This window comes from Pelmatolapia mariae, linkage group LG14 (genome assembly GCF_036321145.2).
Source record: "Pelmatolapia mariae isolate MD_Pm_ZW linkage group LG14, Pm_UMD_F_2, whole genome shotgun sequence".
Classification (NCBI taxonomy): Eukaryota; Metazoa; Chordata; class Actinopteri; order Cichliformes; family Cichlidae; genus Pelmatolapia; species Pelmatolapia mariae.
The window spans coordinates 35,311,360-35,329,871 of NC_086239.1; the positions used below are offsets into that span (position 1 = coordinate 35,311,360).

Consider the following 18,512-nt stretch of genomic DNA (forward strand, 5'->3'; position numbering starts at 1 on the left):
ATCACACGTAGACTAGATTCAGGGCTGATATCGGTGTGGTTTATCTGAAGGGGAGAGACAACCGACAACACCAACAACACATGATGTCTCGCAGAGTGTATGACTGTATTTGGTCATAGCCTCCCATCGCCTGACATGTGACTCATCCAGCCAAACATGGTGGTGTAGTGAGTATGTCACAGCACAGCAAAGAAATAGGAAAGGGCGGTGGCTGCCATTCAAATGAGCCGTGACATAAAGTCACAGCATTTCCTCTCTTATGCCCCAAAACAGGGCAGCAACAACAGCATTAGCACAGAAAGGCAGCATCATTACATCAGCCCCTGGGTGTGGTGTTTATGTTGCTGCCCTCATACCTGTGAAACCTGATGCTCAGTGGAAAAAGTGACTTATGTTTTGATCTTGGCTCAACTCGGCGAGTGCTGACGGCTGCATGTCGGTGATCTCTGAAAGCAGTGCAGATTTTAACTGATGCAGCACGTTCACCAGATAAGTGCACATCATCATGATACTGTGAACCTTTGCATACAAACGAGGCTGTCAGACATGGTCTGCTATAAATGACCTTTCTTATTTGAAAACACATATAATGTAAAGTCTTGTTTAAATCATAAAGAGTGAAAGTTTGTCTAACCTTGTCTAACCTCAACTAAATAATAGAAAATCTATTGTGCACATTGACATAATAGGTGTTAGATAACAATGTAAAAAATAAATAAATAAAGGTTTAAAAACAATAAAAGGGTAATTCACTCAATATGGCCTGCACCCCCAAAAGCATAGCACACTTATGATGTAAGATTGGGAAATGGTGTTTTTCTGCAAAACACTACTTAAAATTATTTACAGTATCATTTGTGTCTCCTTTCCTGTAAAATACCCCAAATACTCTTTCACACATAAAGACGACATCTGACAACCTCTGTTGTACCCTTAAAGATGAGTTTTGATACCTTATCATATATCATTGAAGTTGTGGTTTGATGACTATTAGAATAGTAGAGATCAGCCTCACTAACGTCTGATGTGACCCCAGTCATTTTGACTATAAGAAGGTCTTAAAGGAAAGCTTCAATGGAAGAGGTAAAGAGTTAATGTTGTGGCTCTACATCCAAACGTTTAAACCATTGAGTTCACTGTAATTTGTTGTGTAAAATTTACACAAATCCTCTAAAGGAAAGTGTATTTTTAAGGTATTTTACAGTAAGACTAATGTGGCACTTGTATCTGCTTTTGTAGAACAGCTCTAACACTCATTTAATGGGTTTTATGAAAAAGTAAACAAGAAATCTCGGGCAGCTGTAACTTATCTTGCCCCACATAAAAGCCGTCATATTGGCATTAGTCTGATTCTGTCAGAACTCAAGACTGAGATATTTCTATCCCTTGACTCACACTTGTTCTTGGCTCCTGCTGCAGAAATGAACATATTTTTAAATTAAGATGGGACCGGGTCTATTCACACACGGGGTTCACTGCAAGTTCAACGCAGAACGAGGAGAATGAAAAGAGAACGAGGTTGAGTCCGGGTGCGGAATAATACCCACATATGGAGTAACTCCGTGTACTTTTGAGTGGTGTCGTGTTTTTGGCTGATTGAGGGCTATAGAGCACCAAAACAAGCCGAGCCTTGTGATGAAACCAGAGGGGCGATTAGGCAGCACGGGGTGCTGCTCTTTTCCTGGGATTAGGAAAGCAGATTAATTATGGAAGGTCCCTTTAAGCTCATTCTGCCCCTTTAATTAAACCTAAACTCTTATCTACCAACACACACATTCATTTCACTCTCCGTGCTCTCAGGACTACATGCTGACTCCACTGCACTTTATCTCTTTCTCTCCATCCCCTTCTTCTCTCAGCTTCCTTCTTTCTGTCCTCTCCTCCTCCTCCTCCTTCTTTTTCTTCTTCTCCCCCCACACACACACAGAGTTAAATCCCAGCCCGGTGCTCCTGCTGTGTGGTCACTCTCTCCGTTTCGGCCTCCACTTAGCAGCAAAAACCAAGTGCCTATTGTGGCAGCCAATCACAGCCCGAGTTTTACTCTCAGAGCTAAGTGATTGGCTCTTTGTGCTGAGCAGTTTTAGTGAGGATATCTAGTTCCAGTGCTGCCTGTTGACTCAGTAACAGACAGAGTGTGTGTGTGTGTGTGTGTGTGTGTGTGTGTGTGTGTGTGTGTGTGTGTGTGTGTGTGTGTGTGTGTGTGTGTGTGTGGGCTCAGCAGCAGGTCTGTCTCTGATAAAGTTGTGTCTTTTGTGGATTATGTAAAATTTATCAAGGCTCCAACTAACAGTCATTTCTAATTCCAGTTAATAGCCCAAATATTTTTTCTTTATCCATTTAGTCTCATAAATTCGTAAAACATGTCCTAATGTTCCACAGGACGGCTTAACAACCTTAAAATATCTTGATTTAACAGAAAAATGTGCTATGTCATACGCTGACATCATTACTTCTAACTGGTCGTGTTTAATACAAGCATCTGCCACTTCAGCTTTATATTTTTCATGAGACTTGAAACTTGAAACAACCTCCTTACTCAGTATCACTGATGCAGTTATTATTGTTGTGTATGTGTACACAGAATTTTCTGAATTCGATATCTGAATATGAAACTTTGCCAGAAGATTCACGGAAATATAAAGAGTTATGCTTAAATCAATAATTAGGAATGTCATAAACATTGTTTCAGTCATCGTGGCTTCCAGTGTTAGTGTGGCTGAGAACAGTGTAAAGGCTCACCAGCACTCTTTTAGCAGTTACTTGCATGTCTTTGGACTGTGGGAGGAAGCTGGAGTGCACACAGGGAACAAACAAACAAACTGAACAGTGGATCTGAAACCAACTGTTGTGGGCCCACAGCCCTAACTATTGTAGCACCTACCACATGAGCTATCCCAGTCCAGGTGTCGCTGGGCAAAAAGTGAATACAGCCTGGACAGGCCGCCAGCCAATCACAAGGACTAACATACAGAGACAGCCAGGACGCTGGAAAAACCAGATGGATCTGTTATTTTATTTTTCCTTTGTCTTTAAATATGACTTAAATAATGGTTAAATAAAATAATTTTTCTATAAATAAAATGGCTTTTATTTTTCTCATCCACTGAGTTTACACACTGTTCTTTAACTAAAGCTAGCCCGTTACATCAACAGTGCACTGCTAAGAGAAAGTCTAAAGAAAAATTGCACTTTATTACATTTTTAAAAAATTAATCAACCACACAGCAAACAATCCTAAAACTGATAACTGATGAAGTAAATGTGATAGAGAATCTGTTATCAATATCTCAGAGTAAACATTAAACGACAGAGGAGTCACACATGGCCTCTTTAGAAGCCCCCAAACATGTGGCTGTGTACGTATTTCAGTCCTGATCTTGTGCCAGATTGTTGCATTGATAATCGCTGTAAACACTTGTGGTGTGTCTGTGAGCAGCGAGGGTCTCGACCTCATGTCTGCTAATCTGCGGCACGCTCCAGATGTGATGAACACCACCCGCTGTCACGCAGAGCCACAGAGCGCCAACATCTGTAAACATCTGATGAACAACATCCTAAAACGGTGCTGCTGTCCTCGCCTGTATCACCAGAGTGATGTCATCCCACAAATCAAAATGAAACTACAAGCTTCCAGCTGGGCTTCCTGCTAATATTAGTGCGCATATCAGAAAGACGCTGGTTATTTAAACGGATTTATTATTAGCTTTAAATGTATTTTCTTACATGACATCACCACGAGAGAGAATTAAGTGAGCATCTGCCAACGTACACACCTCGGCACCCTTTATGTATTAGCTTTAAGCTAATAAGCCTGCAGACAGTCTTTATCTTTAGACCCTAAAGGCAGTATGAAATCATTGTGAGGTGATCACAGGTTTACAGCACACAGATGTTTTTCTACAGCACAGCTGTATTTTTTTTATTCTGATGTTTCAGTTTTGCTTTTTCTTGTGAAAATGTTCCCGTATCATTTTTCATTCTTTGCTCTGACTTCTTAAACAGCTCTAAAGCAGGGACTTCATTTAGTTGAGTGCTTTAAAAACTCTGATAATTAAAGCTGAACGAAGCACAGCAGCTCAATAATCTGTCAGTTACATGAAAACAGACAAATCCTAAAATCTGGGAACAGATATGAACATTACTGAAGCTTTTAGATGACCTATTTCCATTTAAAGTTATTTTATCAAGCTTTTCCTTATTTTCTGTTATCTTTATATTGTTACTAGAGTGAATGTTCATATTAAATAGTGAGCCAGGTTTGAAATTGTTTTGTTATTATAAACACCTTACAGTACTGTCCAAAGTTCTCAAGCCACCCCTCATTTCTTTACCAGACTTTCTCGTCAGTCTTAAACTGTTCTTGAATAATAGTTGTTTAGACATTTGGCTGCTTGTTCACTCATTTTCAGTCCAGTCCTTGTACCTGACAATTTCCAGGGGAATGTTGTTTTGTTGTTTTGTTTGTTAAGCCAATGCACACTTACCAATGAATCATTAAAAACAGTGGTCAACAGGTCCTTCCTGTGGAGAGTTTACATGTTGTCTGCGTGTGTCTTCTCTAAATACTCTGGTTTCCTCCCACAGTATAAAGACATACAGTTAGTGAGGTAGGTTTATCTGGTGGTGTGTATGCCACCTCTCACCCTACAGCAGCTGGGATAGGCTTGAGGCTCAGTGCCAACAGGTCTTCTGGAGTTATGAATCCACATTGCAAATTTTTGATTCAAGTAATTTGGGAGGTCAGGTGAGAGGTACAACAGTGACTGTCTACATGCAGCTGTAAAACACGGTTGAGGCTCCGTCATGTTTTGGGCTGCATTTCAGCCAAACTTCTATCAAAACTGATGGAAATATGAATAAAGAAAAGTAGCATCAGATTTGACTGTAAAATCAGGTGCAGAATCCTTGGAAAAGCATCTGATTGGAAACATACTCATTTGTCAGCATGACAGCTATCCCAAACACACTGCCAGGGGAGTAAAAGCATATGTGGATAGAAGAAAACAGAATGGTCAGCCATTAGTTGGCCTCCCCAGAGCCCGGACCTCATCCTTATTATAAAAAGTGTGAGATCATCCTGACAAAGAGCAGAACAAAAGGCAGCCAAAGAGCTTTGAATGTCCCTTAAGAATCCTGGAGACCTATTCCTGCAGAATAATTAAATAAATATAGAGAAAGATGCCTGAAGAATAAAGAGGGTCATACCAAGTATCGACTTTCAAGCTTGTTGGAAATGTGCTTTTGTGTTTTTGTCTCATAAACTGTGCTTTTGTGTATGTTTGCAGATGTTTCAAAAAAAATCCCTGCACATTATTTCGATTTTCATACTAAAGTATTAAGAAATTACAAGTGGCTAAAGACTTTTGCACAGTACTGTATAAAGAAGTAAACCCTGTGAGCTAGAAGCTCAGGCTTTAGACTGCTCCGATGCTCAAGAGAATTTTATGTTTTTACTTTTAGCTTTGGAGCTCCTAAAGTTAAAATCACTTGTGTGAAACAGGTAATGAACTAAAGGCCTGAGGAAAGGTGTAGTATAACACAAATGTGGATTATTTTGAACTGAATCATGCAAAGCTACTCTAGCAGAGTCAAAGAGTAAAAATGTGAAACTAGAAAACAGCATAGGACCTGAAGGACACATAATTCATCCCACTTTCCTGATAAAACTTAGAAGTCAAACTCCAAACACGGAAAAATATGTATTCTTATCTTTATTGTATAAAAACAAAAAAAGTACAAAATTCATGTAGAAATTTTACAATAGAAAAAAGTTGAAAACAGCAAATACAAACTGCATGTGACTGGCCGACCGACACTGAGCTTTGCTGGTTGGAAAGAGGCGAGCGCTAAACCAGGAGAAACATCAGCTGTGAGCTCTCAGAGTTCACCGGCAGCTCTGATGACGGCAAACACGGCTAAAAGCACTGCGAGCAAAAGGCCGGACAAATATAAATATACAGGCTGTGAATGAGAGTCTACGGAGCGAGCGATTTAATCTCTGCTCAGCTCAGTGTCAGCTGAACTTCTACAGGCTGGGGTATCATTATGACACAAAGGCTTCCAAAAGTCTTAAAAACAAGGCCCTGTGCTAAAAACGTAGAAAACGGCGTGGCTAAGGCCGAGTGAGAGCGGCGTTTCAGACAGGCTGAAAGGCCCCACGTTTCCTGAAATAAAATGAAAAAGGATAAGTGGGCACTTTAATCCAAAGTACGTTACAGTACATCAATCTGCATTCTTGAGCATGTGTAGCACCAGCAGCACTACAGCTGTCAAATAAAAACAGAAATCACACGGTTTTGGAAATAAATTTATAAAGAAAAACCGCACTGACGATTCGGCGTCCGTTTGGTTCGGCCCAGTCGATTCAAGCTGCTAAACACTGAGTATTGCTATGAGCCTGCGACGGCTGATTTCTTCTTCTTTGTGCTTTAAAAGAGGCTAAAGGGAAACTTTTTGGTACCATTTCTTCCCCATCTCATTTCATATTCACAAATGTGGCTTTCACATGGTTCAGTAATGCTCCTCACATCTCATTTTTCACATTTGCTTCATGGCCAAAGACAGCAGAGAACAGAATGTGAGTGAGGCCGTTTGTAATGCTTTCTAACACAGTACCGCTGAGAGTGTTTCTGCATGAATGAGAGTGTTTTCACTGTGGGTGATTTCTAAATCAGTCTGTTTTTTAACTGTTACAACTCAAGTAGCGCTTAAATTAAAGTTTTTGATCAGGAATGTGTGAAAAAAAAATAACAATAACATAAAAAAACCCAAACAAAAACCATGCTACAGCTAGGCTACTTTTCAAAATAAATTATGCTCTTAATACGAGCAATCGACTCCCCCCCCCCTTTAAACTACAATGAAAATAATCCCACAACCAAAGGGCTCACCTGACAAACATCATCGAATACTTTCCAACAATCATAAAGATCCAAATCATATATTTCTCTTTTGCTGACGCAATATCTTCCCAAATCCACTGGATTTAAATTCAGACTTGCTCTACAGTTACAACATAAAAAACCAAAACATGTTCCAACTCTCCACTAAGGTTCATCCAAACCTTTGGATTGGGATAAGTTTCATCTTCCAAAATAATATTTACAGTTGATCAAGTAACTATGAACACTGTCAACACAGGCGGGCGAGCGAGTGAAGCTGGAACGTTTGAATGTAATGTGAATGCTCGAATCCAGTGACTGCGAACGAGCCACTCCAACATTAAGTGTGTTTTATTCAGTCTGTGTGTGTGTGTGTGTGTGTGTCTGTGTGTGTGTGTGTGTGTGGGGCTGATTGTCCTGGTGTTGGAGATTAGACCTCAACAGAGCGCCAAGCAGAAAGGCACATTGTACACTGACATGAAGCAGATTGAGAGAAAGGTTCGGTCTGTGCTTCGCTCCGTAGCGGAATAACACCCGACTTTGTTTCGTTTTGTTTTTCCCTGCGATGCAACCACAGCGCCCAGTTTTCACAGTTTATAAGAAGAAGAGGGACACAGGTTGCACGATAAAGACACAACGGCAACACGCACACATCAGACGAGGGTCAAATCGTGCCATAGAAACAGTCCTCTAATGCTGAACGCCACAGCAGAAAAACACAATTTTTTATATATTCAGAGGGAAGAGCTGGAGAGATGCAGTCTATTGAAACTGAAATGATTTTGCATCCTCCAGCTGATATTAAAATCAAAAGATTTACCATCCTAATTTTAAATATCATTTCTGTACTTTAACCCTGGAAGAGCATCAAAAATCCCAAACTCTGACAGCACAGGGTTAGAATTAGGGCTAAGGCTCAGAGGTTCACATACCTCATACACTTCTAGTGGCTTTAAACTTTTTCTAAGGACCTCACAGCTTCTGTTTGACCCACATCTTCCATGTGTGCACACACACATACACTCCGACTCACACGAGCTGAGTCACACCTGCTACATAAAGAGCTGAGCCCCGAGACACGACATGGAGAAAAAAAAAAAAAAAAACTTTACAAAATATACAGGTCAGTCCGTCAGCAGCGGTCCGTACCAGCAGACGGGCTGACGGACTGACTGACAGGCAGTCAGATGGACAGGCAGGGTCCAGTTTCCACAGGGAGCAGCCCGATCCAGCTGCCGCTTTCATCTTCCCAACGCCTCTTTTGTTCAACAGATGTTTTCAGTCACACCTCCAGGTGTGAGTGACGATGAAGAGCAGCAGCCAGTCCGGGTTGTCTTGTTCGCTACAGCAAGTCTATGTGAGCCTGTACAGAGTGCTGAGAGTCTGGGTGATGAAGCTGAGGAGTCCTCGGCAGACGTCTCTGAAGTCGTGCCAGTGAGGGCCGCCGTGCTGGAGGGAGAAAGAAAAGACCAAATGAAGTCCAAATAAAACTCAACAACATTTCATTATTCAACAACTGACCTTTTTAGATGCTAAAAATGCGCATGCATTGACAAAAAGACCCCGAAACAGCTCATAGAAGAGACTTAATCACATGGCTGCAGCTTCATGCAAGTCAATGTTGTATCCAGATGCCCTTGTTGACACATGGAGGAGCAGCAGCAACAACAAAGTGATTGAAACTATATAAATGGTGTCAGCTGATCATTTATAAACTTTCAGAGATGCTACATTGGTTGAAGATTATGAAGAAAACTGTGCAGACACCTCTTCCTGAATGAAGAGAACGTTTATATACCAGAAACATGTTTAACCTCGATTTATTCAAATCATATCACCAGCAAACATCTGCCCGGTTATTTAATCCCATTTTTAACTTCTTAGGTGCAAAGGTTAACTCAGGCTCAGTGGATGCTGCTCAGAAACTGGTTATCCTGCAGAGGTAGCCCCGTCGTGACATGGCAAGTACTCATGACGCTGTAATCGCCTAATCTGACAAGTCACCGTGTTATTGGACAAAAATGTCACATGGTAGAACATAAATGTACCATTGTCTTACTCCTAGGAAGAGAAGTGACCAGAAAAGACACATACGTCAACCCCACTGTGACAAAGAATAACATCTACTAAAGGAAAAATCTCTCTTATTAATTCTTGTATGGACAAAAAAATATAGATGGATTTAGATGTTTCCATGTTGAGCTATGAAATGTGCCTTTTCCTGCTTTTTGATTTGTTATTCATGTTTTTAAAATATTAATAAATATATGCTTCTGAAACAAGAAGTGGCCAGAAAGAGATAATGGAGAGAAAGACTAATAATGAGGAGCGCTGAGCCCGAACACGAGGAAAACAAGAGTGTTTCTGTGTGGAGGGCGATGAACCTCTGTGGTTGTGGTTACACCTCCCTATATGCTTCCTTTGCAACCTCCATCCCTCCTTCCTCCCTTTCCTCATTGCTTTTGTTTCAAAGTGCTCGTTCAGAAAAACTGACTAGCTCATAAACAACACGCACAGTTTCCTCAGTTTCCCCCAGAGACTGAAGTATCTCTCTCAGTGTGAAGACAGAGCGGCAGACAGTTACACGAGAAGCAAACCCTGAAACATGCTGCACTTGTCTGCAAGGGGGTGTACGCGGGGAAGCGGGCGTGCGTACATCCTCATAAAGTGAGCAACTCATGTCTGAGTGCGAGCCAGGAGGAGGTGACGTCATCTTTGTTTGTGTGCAAAAGGCGGGATGGTGAGGGAGTGAGAGGGGAGAGGAGGTGGGAGGGAGGAGGAAGGGAGGGGGGGAGGTCACTGCCGACTCCTCACGCGATGTAGAGCAGAGAGGCAGGGCGGGGCCGGAGAGGGAGCGAGATAAAGAAATAACAATCAAAAGAAACAGACAGTAAAGGGAGGAGAACGCTGTCATTCAGACAAAAGGAAGGAAAAAAAAGGATTAAAGAGCTCCACGTGTGACCTAATTTCTGAATGAAAGGAGAGAAAGAGGAAAGAGCTAGATGATGCAAATTCTGGAGAAACCTCAGGATTGCTGCTATTGCAGGTCTTAGTTTCTTATCTGCAGCTGAAAAAAACAAATACTAGACACAAGGCCTTTATTGTGCTTTTATTCTTCATTTATAACTAACTTGGGGCTCTTATTGTGAAAATCTGACATAATTATGACCATTCCGAGGGTTTGATATCTACAAGGGACTTGTAATTTGAAAAATCCAGCAGAATTAAAGCATCCTAATAACTTCCCATACATAACTGAAGGCTTTTATTTTGAAAACAACAACAGTTTAACAAAATAATGGGTTTTATTTTGAAAATATGAAATGCCTGATCTTTCTGATTACTTTCTTCAACTAACAGTGGCGTTTATTTTGAAAAAATTTCATATTTTAAAGCATAGTGTAATGTGTAATGTAATGTGTATGTGTTAGTCCCCGTAGGGAAATTACTCCTCTGCATTTAACCCATTCACCCAGTGAAGCAGTGGGCAGCGCCCGGGGAGCAGTGTGTAGGGACGGTACCTTGCTCAGGGGTACCTCAGGGTAGCCATTCAGTGGAGTTGAACCCCTGACCTTCCGATCATGGTGCACCCACTCTACCAACTGAGCTATCTCTGCCCCCCTAACTTCAACTAACAGTGGCATTTAGTGCACACATAAAGCAACTTTTTATGGTGCAGCTGTTGCCTAGACTACCATCTAACGTATCTGCCACACCCTCATGTATCAACAGTATCCTTTGCTACAACTGCTTCTCTCACCTCACTTGCTTCAAAAGGTGAGAAAAGTTTAACTATGGACTCGCAGCATTATTTTACACCTGCTCTCTTGTTGTTGCTGAAACTCAGTCACTACAGAGTCTTTGGGCACCAGGTTGCTCTAAGTCACTTCCTGTGTGGATGCTCCTTCATGGCAAAAAATGTATTCAAACAACTAAGGGCTTTTAGTTTTAAAATCTGACATGATCTGCTAACATCCAGCGACTAACTGTGGGTCCTTCCTTGCTGCCCAGATAGAAAACAGATAACTAATGAACAGGAGCAAACAATGAATAAAAGATGGAGATAGGAGCGCACACAGCTGTAATTGATCCACTCGCTCACACTCACAAATATCGATCTCTCTTTGCTCTCATGCACACGTGCAATTACTCATTGAACTCACATCCACTTATAAACCTGATAACAATGAAAGAGCAGGGTGGGGGAAAGAATCGATCTAACTGCGCTGCTTTCAAGGACTAGAAAGCACTTCGCACTTACGTCACCATCAACTCCACACTGAAAAAAAAATCATTGCGGTCGCCAAAACAGCTCAGCGACTTTAGGGTTAAAGGTTAAAACTGAGCCCAGTTATTTCCCGTCACCCTCCTTACCGCTCTGCGGAGGAGCGTGACGTTCAGCTCATCTCCAATTGTCCTCAGCTGGTTCGCCACCCTCCTGATCTCCTGCTCCTGCACTGCTTCTCCCCCAGGAGCTCTGCGGCGAGGCGAAGCCCAGGATGGCCGCTCATTTCGGGGCAACATGTTAGACTGAGGTCGCAGCCGGCTGGAGGGCTGCTGGAGCTCCCGTCTGCTCGAGTCTGCAGAAGAAAAGAAAACTGCATATAAGAATTTCTTTTTACCTTTCCCATGAACTCCATCTGCCTCTCAAGTGAGAAGAAATGTTCACGTGTGAACGGCCAGAAGCTCCTGCAGAGTTTCTGATTATCATCAAGTGATTGTCAACAAGCAGCATACATTAATGGCCTCCTTGTGCAGACAGGTTAAGTCAGAGGGGATGTGTGCCCACACAGAGTAAATCAGGCTAAAAATAGATGTTTAGTTTTCTCACACAGACCGACAAACATACAAATTTCTTAAGGAGGAGGCTGATGGGGTGACTTATCTTCCTCTTCATGGAACTTGGAAGAGTAATCTCTTAATCTGCTTAATAAGTCTGGCATAGAGAGCTTTGTGTGTTTGTTGTGTTTACAGAATGATTTTTGTTTTGTTTTCTTGGATAAGCAGATACCTGAGCCTCCAGTCTGATTCCTCTGTCGTGACAATCCAAACTAAAATCAGACCTGAATATGTTTGAGATATTATGACTTTAAGAAAACTCGATATATATCATCTTATTCTTTTCATTTACATATCTGTACTTACTTTGTGCATTTTGGTTTAAGTGTTTCTTAAATCCTTTTTCATAGTGTGGGAAAGCATCGTAACCGGATAAATACTTTAACTATCTCAGTCTTTTAATTTTGATGCAGATGAACTAATTAAAAGTTAATCATCTGCTGGCTTGTTTCAATTTTAGATTTCAGCCTCTTTGATTTGAATAACTCGTCTCTAAAAGCTGAACAGATGCCCTCTGTGACCTCTCTACGGCACACCTTTGGTTCCCCAGCTTGTTTTCTACTTCGTCCAATCACACAGCTTCTTTGAAACGACCCCTGTCTCCGGCACAACGCTGAGCGCCGGTGGCGCCCCCGGCAACCGCAGCATCCACTTTGCTAGGAGGATTATAACTTATCCTTTAAAGATGCAGGTGACTAGACAGAGAGAGACGGAGTGAGACGGCGAGAGAGAGAGAGAGAGAGGAAGAGAGAAAAGAGAGAGCGGCGGGGAGAAAGAAAAAAAAAAAAAACACAAACAGGAAAACCCTGGCTTGTTGCCAAGGTAACTCTGAGGCAGCACTCCTGGAGACATCTGCGTGTGATTGGAAGACAGCACAGGGGGCCGAGCTGTGATAGGATGACCTAGCGGAAAGGGGGCGGGTTTCTAGATGAACCTGTCCGTCTGATAGGCTGACGGGGTGACAAGGTGACAGAGAGACCCCCTTGACCAGTTAAATGTGGGAGCCACTAGAGACAGAAGGGGTGGGTGAGGTAAAGAGGGGGTGGCATTAAAAACCTCAGACTAAACCTAAAGATACACCAACGGGGGAGGCAGAAGGCTTAATGGTGAGCTGGATAACTGTACCTACTTTAGTTCTGTTATTAATATTTCACGAATATCTATAAACTTGGGATGCAACAAGCCTCCAAAACCACCATTTCTAATGATCTTTAAACAGTACAGCTCTCATGGCCAAACGTTATGGGAGGATGTCCCGTGACACGATACTGTGGACGTCTGTAATGCAGTGTCTTTACTTTTATAACACCCGTATAAGAAACAGATACCTGCAGATGAACCGAAACAGAGAAGAGCAAAACAGGGAACAGGGAACTATCTAGTTTATTGAATTTCCGCTGACTGCGCTAGACGCTCTGAAACATTGTTTCCTTAACAAATACACAACCTAAGCAAATGCGCTGCACATGAGCCCGCGAATGACGTGACCGCAAAGGAGCGCATTGTACTGCAAAGCAAACTATCTCACCTTGATGACTCGCTGCGAGCTTTGGAGCAATTAACTAATGAGTAAACCATTTTAAGACTCGCGGCCACAAACTTTCCTAGACATCACCTGAAAGCATAAAAATTTGGCACATTATCCGGTCTTTAACCTGTCAGCTTCCTGGTAAAAGATAAAGAAAAAAAATCTGTGTAATGTTTGATTGCGGTGATGTGTGAATAGCAGCTATTCAGGTGTCTCTCTCACCTAAAGTACTTCCTGCAGCGACAGACCATTTGAAGCGGACTACTTCCTGCTGTAAAGCATCCTGACCTGATCCTCCAGGAATCATCCAATGTTCATGTGTGAAATCAGTCTGACCCGCTGGTTTATTAAATAATTGGCTGACTGATGATGGCTCAATAATTATTACAGCTTTACGACTAATTGATTAACTCAGTTTCTGTGCAGATAGCTGAATAATCAACTTACCCACTCACTGAATAACAAATCCACTTGCCCATTAACTGGCTTAGTGATTGACTCATAAGCCTGCTTAGCAAACTTTTAATCTGATAAACCGACTTTTGTAAAGCTGTTTTTTTAAATGATAATAAAAAAATACCTAACTGAATAAATCCCTGCAGCTTTGACTCTTTGGCCTCATTTCCTGCTGGTGACACACTGACAGGCTGACCTGACTCTGTGCTGCCGGGCTGAGCCTCTCATGAGGAGGAAACTGCAGATTGTTTCTTTATTGCAGGCGGGGACATGTCTCAACATGCCTGCATGCACAGCTGAACTACAGCTGAGAGAGGAGGTGGTGGTGGAGGAGGAGGAGGATGGTAAGATATTTGTTTACATTGCTACAGCCCTGTCACAACAGCAGGGCCCAGAGCCAAAGTCAAACCTGCTGAGCCACTTCTGCAGCCTCACCTGAATTCACCTTTCTGATAAATTTTCCTCCAGGATACAGACTCTTGGGCTTACTTCACCTGATTCCTGAATCGCCAGGAGAGGTGATTTTCTTTCTGAAGCGGAGGGCTGAATGTCTCCGGCAGACTCAAACAGCCTCAGGCACAAATCAACATCTTATCGCAGACACCTTATTCAGAGTGACAGCAGCACAATGAGCTTTCAGAGCCCTTTTTACTAATATTACAAAGTGGCAGCGACTCTAATGTCCCCTGGAATGAATCCGGCCTTGCGCCATAAACTCTGAGCAGTTTGAGGCGTCTGTGGCGCCTTGGGCAGCTTCTTGAAAGATCAGCATAAAGGCCAGCTGGCCTCAAGGTCACTCTGCTAAAGAGGGACCACATGTTGATCCCTGCGACAGCTGGAGCACATCTCATCTCTACCCTCCACCTGTCCCCACTCATCAGCGCTGCCCAAACAAACTCCTGTCAAGTAAATAAAGCCACGGCTCCAGTAAACACATAACCAACCGATACTCTCCTGCTAACTGATAACGCTGGTGTTTACTTAAGGGTGGGGGTCTGGAAGGCAAACACTTGCGTGTGGTTGTGGCTGAGTCACATCTGATCACAACCACTACTGCTCGTTGTGTATACATGCAGCTTGCTTCCTGCTGCAGCGGCTTTTAAAATCAGATTTGCTAAGGCTCACCTGACCAGCCGAGACAAACTGAGACAGATTCTGACATTTTGATTTGTTACACTTCAAAGAACTCTAAGGCAGAGACTTTTTCTTTTCTGGAATATGTTAAAAACTACCACAAATTAAAAGAAATAAAGCTTCAATTAAAGCTGCAAGCTGAAATAATATAAGATGTTTTAAGTGTGCTTGTGTTGCTGCTAGGTGGCGCTACGACTCAGTGGTGGTATGCAGATGTTTTTGGGTTGGGACTCTGATCGCACATGAGACGTTTGGGGCAGACTGGATGGTTTATATGTGAATTCACACAACATAAAGTGATCAAAATTCACCACGGTGCCACAGACACACCCTTCGACAAAAACTTGCTGTAACATCCCTAAAGTCTTTACAGCAGACAGACCACATATGAAGACGAGCCGTCTAAATCACTAGGAGGAGACATTTGTTAAAGTAGAAATAATAGTCCCAAAATTGCATATAATGAAAACTGGGAAAAACCTGCAGCTCAAAAAGATTTATCAGGGGATGGATTGATCTGCATAAGTGTACTGCATAAGACAAAGTTTAGCTTCCCTTTATCCTTGTATTCACGTAGAGTGAATTCAACAAGAGTTGTTGTATTTGTGCTATATCCCTGACAGAATGTGCCCCACATGGCCTCACACAAACATACTATGTACAACATTTACTCTGTTGGAATCACTCTGGCTGTGGCTGAAAGGGTTAATGATTAACACCGCACTTGGGCTTGGTGTTACATTAACCTTCTTTCCTGCCTGCCTGTCAAAACAAGTAGAACTACCCCACGTAGTTTTAATATTACACCATGCTACAACTCACTGTGTGCAAAACTGTAAATATTCAATATTACCTGAACGCTCTCCTGAGATGTCACCGGGTGCAGGTGCACCTCTGCACCTCAAATCCCTCCGGTTGGGAGGCGATGCTGCGGGTAACTGCTGGTGAACTCGTGGGTCGTCGTTGTCGTCTGGGTGGGAGTACGAGAGCGGGTACGACACATAGAGAGCCTGCATGGGCTGCAGGTGATGGTGGTGATGGTGATAGTGGTGGATGTGTATGGCACCAGTGCTGGTCCCGGAGGAGGAGGGGGTGGTGGTCGTACTATTGAGCATCCCAGGCCAGGTGTGGAGGGGGCAAGGCAGCTCCACTCGGCAGGTGTTGTGACATGGAAGAGAGGAGTTTCCTCCAGCAGGGGTTTCTCCAGCGCTCTGTATGGTCTGTGCTCTGGCCATATCAGTTGTAGCCTAATTAAGGAAGACAGAAGTTTTAAAATTTTGTGTTAATTTTCAATTCAGTTGTGTTTTTACAGTTTAAAGTTTTAGTTCTGTTTTTTATTGGTTTCAGTGTTGGTTTTGGTTTTTGTTATGGCTGCCATTCATCAGAAAGTATAACACATATCCCAGTCTCCATAAACATAGGCACTAAAGCTTAAAGACTCAAAATTAAGACCTCTCCTATATATAGATTTTTTACTATTTTGCCCATTTTTATAAGTATACAAAATGATTTTAGTTTTCATTGTTTTTAAAGGTTTTTACTGGTTTTTAAAGGTTACGTTGTTTTTAAAGGTGCAAATATACAAGACTGTGTAAATTAATTTATTATAACAACTAAAAATACGTCAGACAATAATCATTTTAGTTTGTTGAGCGCACAGAGGCAGCTGGACGGTGTAAAACCAAGTAAACTGAAGATTAAAAAAATAAAATAAAAAAAACCACAGATCTATTTTTAGCGCCTCTGATTTTTCCTCCTGTGTATTCTGCTGTAGGCCGCTAGGAGGCACCAGCGGCTCCATTTTCGGAGCACGAGACCTGTGTTTGTAAACAAATCCGTGCAGCCCGTGCACGAGGCAGCGCGCTCGCGAACTCACACAGCGAAGAACAGGGACGCGCGCGCTGATTTAACGGCGGAACACTTCGATGTTCGCTGTCACCGTGCAGAAAGCGGCGCACGAACAAAACTCAACGAAACCGTTTATTTAATATTTTGTCGCCACAAATGCATCCAATGTTGTTCATTTCCGGGCACAGAGTCAACACTGACAATTTAAAAATAAAATCCACGAGAGGCAAAAAACACAGAAACAAAAAAAACAGCGCTGACTTTACGAACTTGTCCGCACTGCCGCGAAACAAAATTAGCTTATATTTATGTTTTTACCGCCACGCTGTTAGCTTTTCGTCCTCTGACATGTCGGGGCTTGTCTCTGTCAGAGCAACGCGAACATCAGCTCACTGCACAAGAAAATAAAACTCCGTGTAAAAATGCACTTTTTGAGTATAAAATCTGAGAGGAGCTTGAAGTAAACGGGCTCGTTCAGGTGAAGTTTAAAGCGCACTCCTGATCCCCACAGCTGGGCAGATGATGCAACTTTGCGCTGCCAACTTCTGCAGAGAGAAATCCGGCGTAAAGCGCTTACTTGGTGGAGGTTTTCTGAAGATCCGCGGCGAGGCTGTCTGCAGGTCTGAACCTGACGGTAACAGGTGGCCATAAGACGGAATAAAAGCTGCCGAAAGAAACCGTGGATGCGCCGGTGAGAAGGCTCCGGAGATGTTTAAAGTCCGCCCGGAGGAAGCCGTGTCACTCCATCCCAGGTGTCCCGCTGTGAATGGCGTCGGTGAATTTTTTTTATCTGTTTTTGTCTCGGGTTACGTCATCAAAACAATAATATTGATGCCGATGAGGTGAAGCGGGCAGGTAGCGGGACTACGTTCTGCCTGGCTTGCTGTCTGTCAGGGTTTTCCGTCTGAGCTGGTCCGTCTCGGCTTTTAAAACGCGATCGGTCAAACATCCGGTCTAGCCTTTCACAATAAACTCCACACAATACAATCAATAAAATAAACAAATCTTTCTCTTTCGGCTTCTCCTGTCAGGGGGCTTACCTCCATCTCTGCATGTCCTCCTTCACTTCATCTTCAACATCTTTTGTCCAATATATCCACCATCCCTCCTCTGCAATTGTCTAAACCATCTCAGACACACAATATATCTGCTTTCCTTTTCCCAATCATAGTCCCTACATTTAATATTCCCCCTCTCACCTGTATAGTCCCAATCACCGCCTCCAAACACATACCTTCCCTCTTAGACACTGGTGTACAATCACCAGTCAAATCTAATAGAAAGCCCCCTTATCTGTTTGTCAAATATGATATTTTAAAAAGATTTCCCATCTTTTCTGTGACAAAATTTTCCCATTTCAATCCAAGGATCTGTGAGTGTCATGGCTCTTTCGCATTCAGTATCTGAGTTAAGCAAAATTGGACTCTAAAACTTTCTAGTTGACTTGCATAAAAATAAAATCACTAAGATGTATTTTAACACTTGTTTTAACAAATATCACTAATGATTCAAAAAATTTATCTGTGTAAAAAAACACATTAAAGCAAAAGTTAGTGCATATAATAGAAATCACCACATGTGGGCTCACTTTATGTGCAGACTGAGTCACCTATCCAGTGATTTGTGCTTAATTTACTTTTGCGTTTGCATTGTTCTTGCTTTAGCTTTTATTTTGATGGCTTTGTCTAACTTCCGGCCCCTCCCTCCCTCTCCTCCTCCACAACAAGTGCAGACATGCTCCTTGACAGGATGCTGCTGTCTTTAACTCCACCGCTGTCCCCTCTGCCTGCCTTCTCTCTCTCTTTCACATTTTCTTTATATTTGAC

The 18,512-nt window shown here is 42.4% G+C and overlaps 1 protein-coding gene across 1 annotated transcript; it reads right to left on the bottom strand.

Moving 5' to 3' along the window:
* Positions 1–5,710: 5,710 nt before the first annotated feature.
* LOC134641716 (uncharacterized) lies at positions 5,711–17,603 on the bottom strand. Its single transcript, XM_063494233.1, has 4 exons — positions 17,264–17,603; positions 15,692–16,085; positions 11,256–11,461; positions 5,711–8,330 (listed from the first exon to the last, which is right to left on the bottom strand). The coding sequence occupies exons 1-4, from the start codon at positions 17,333–17,335 to the stop codon at positions 8,235–8,237; spliced, it is 768 nt and encodes a 255-aa protein (XP_063350303.1). The 5' UTR covers positions 17,336–17,603; the 3' UTR covers positions 5,711–8,234.
* Positions 17,604–18,512: the final 909 nt, after the last annotated feature.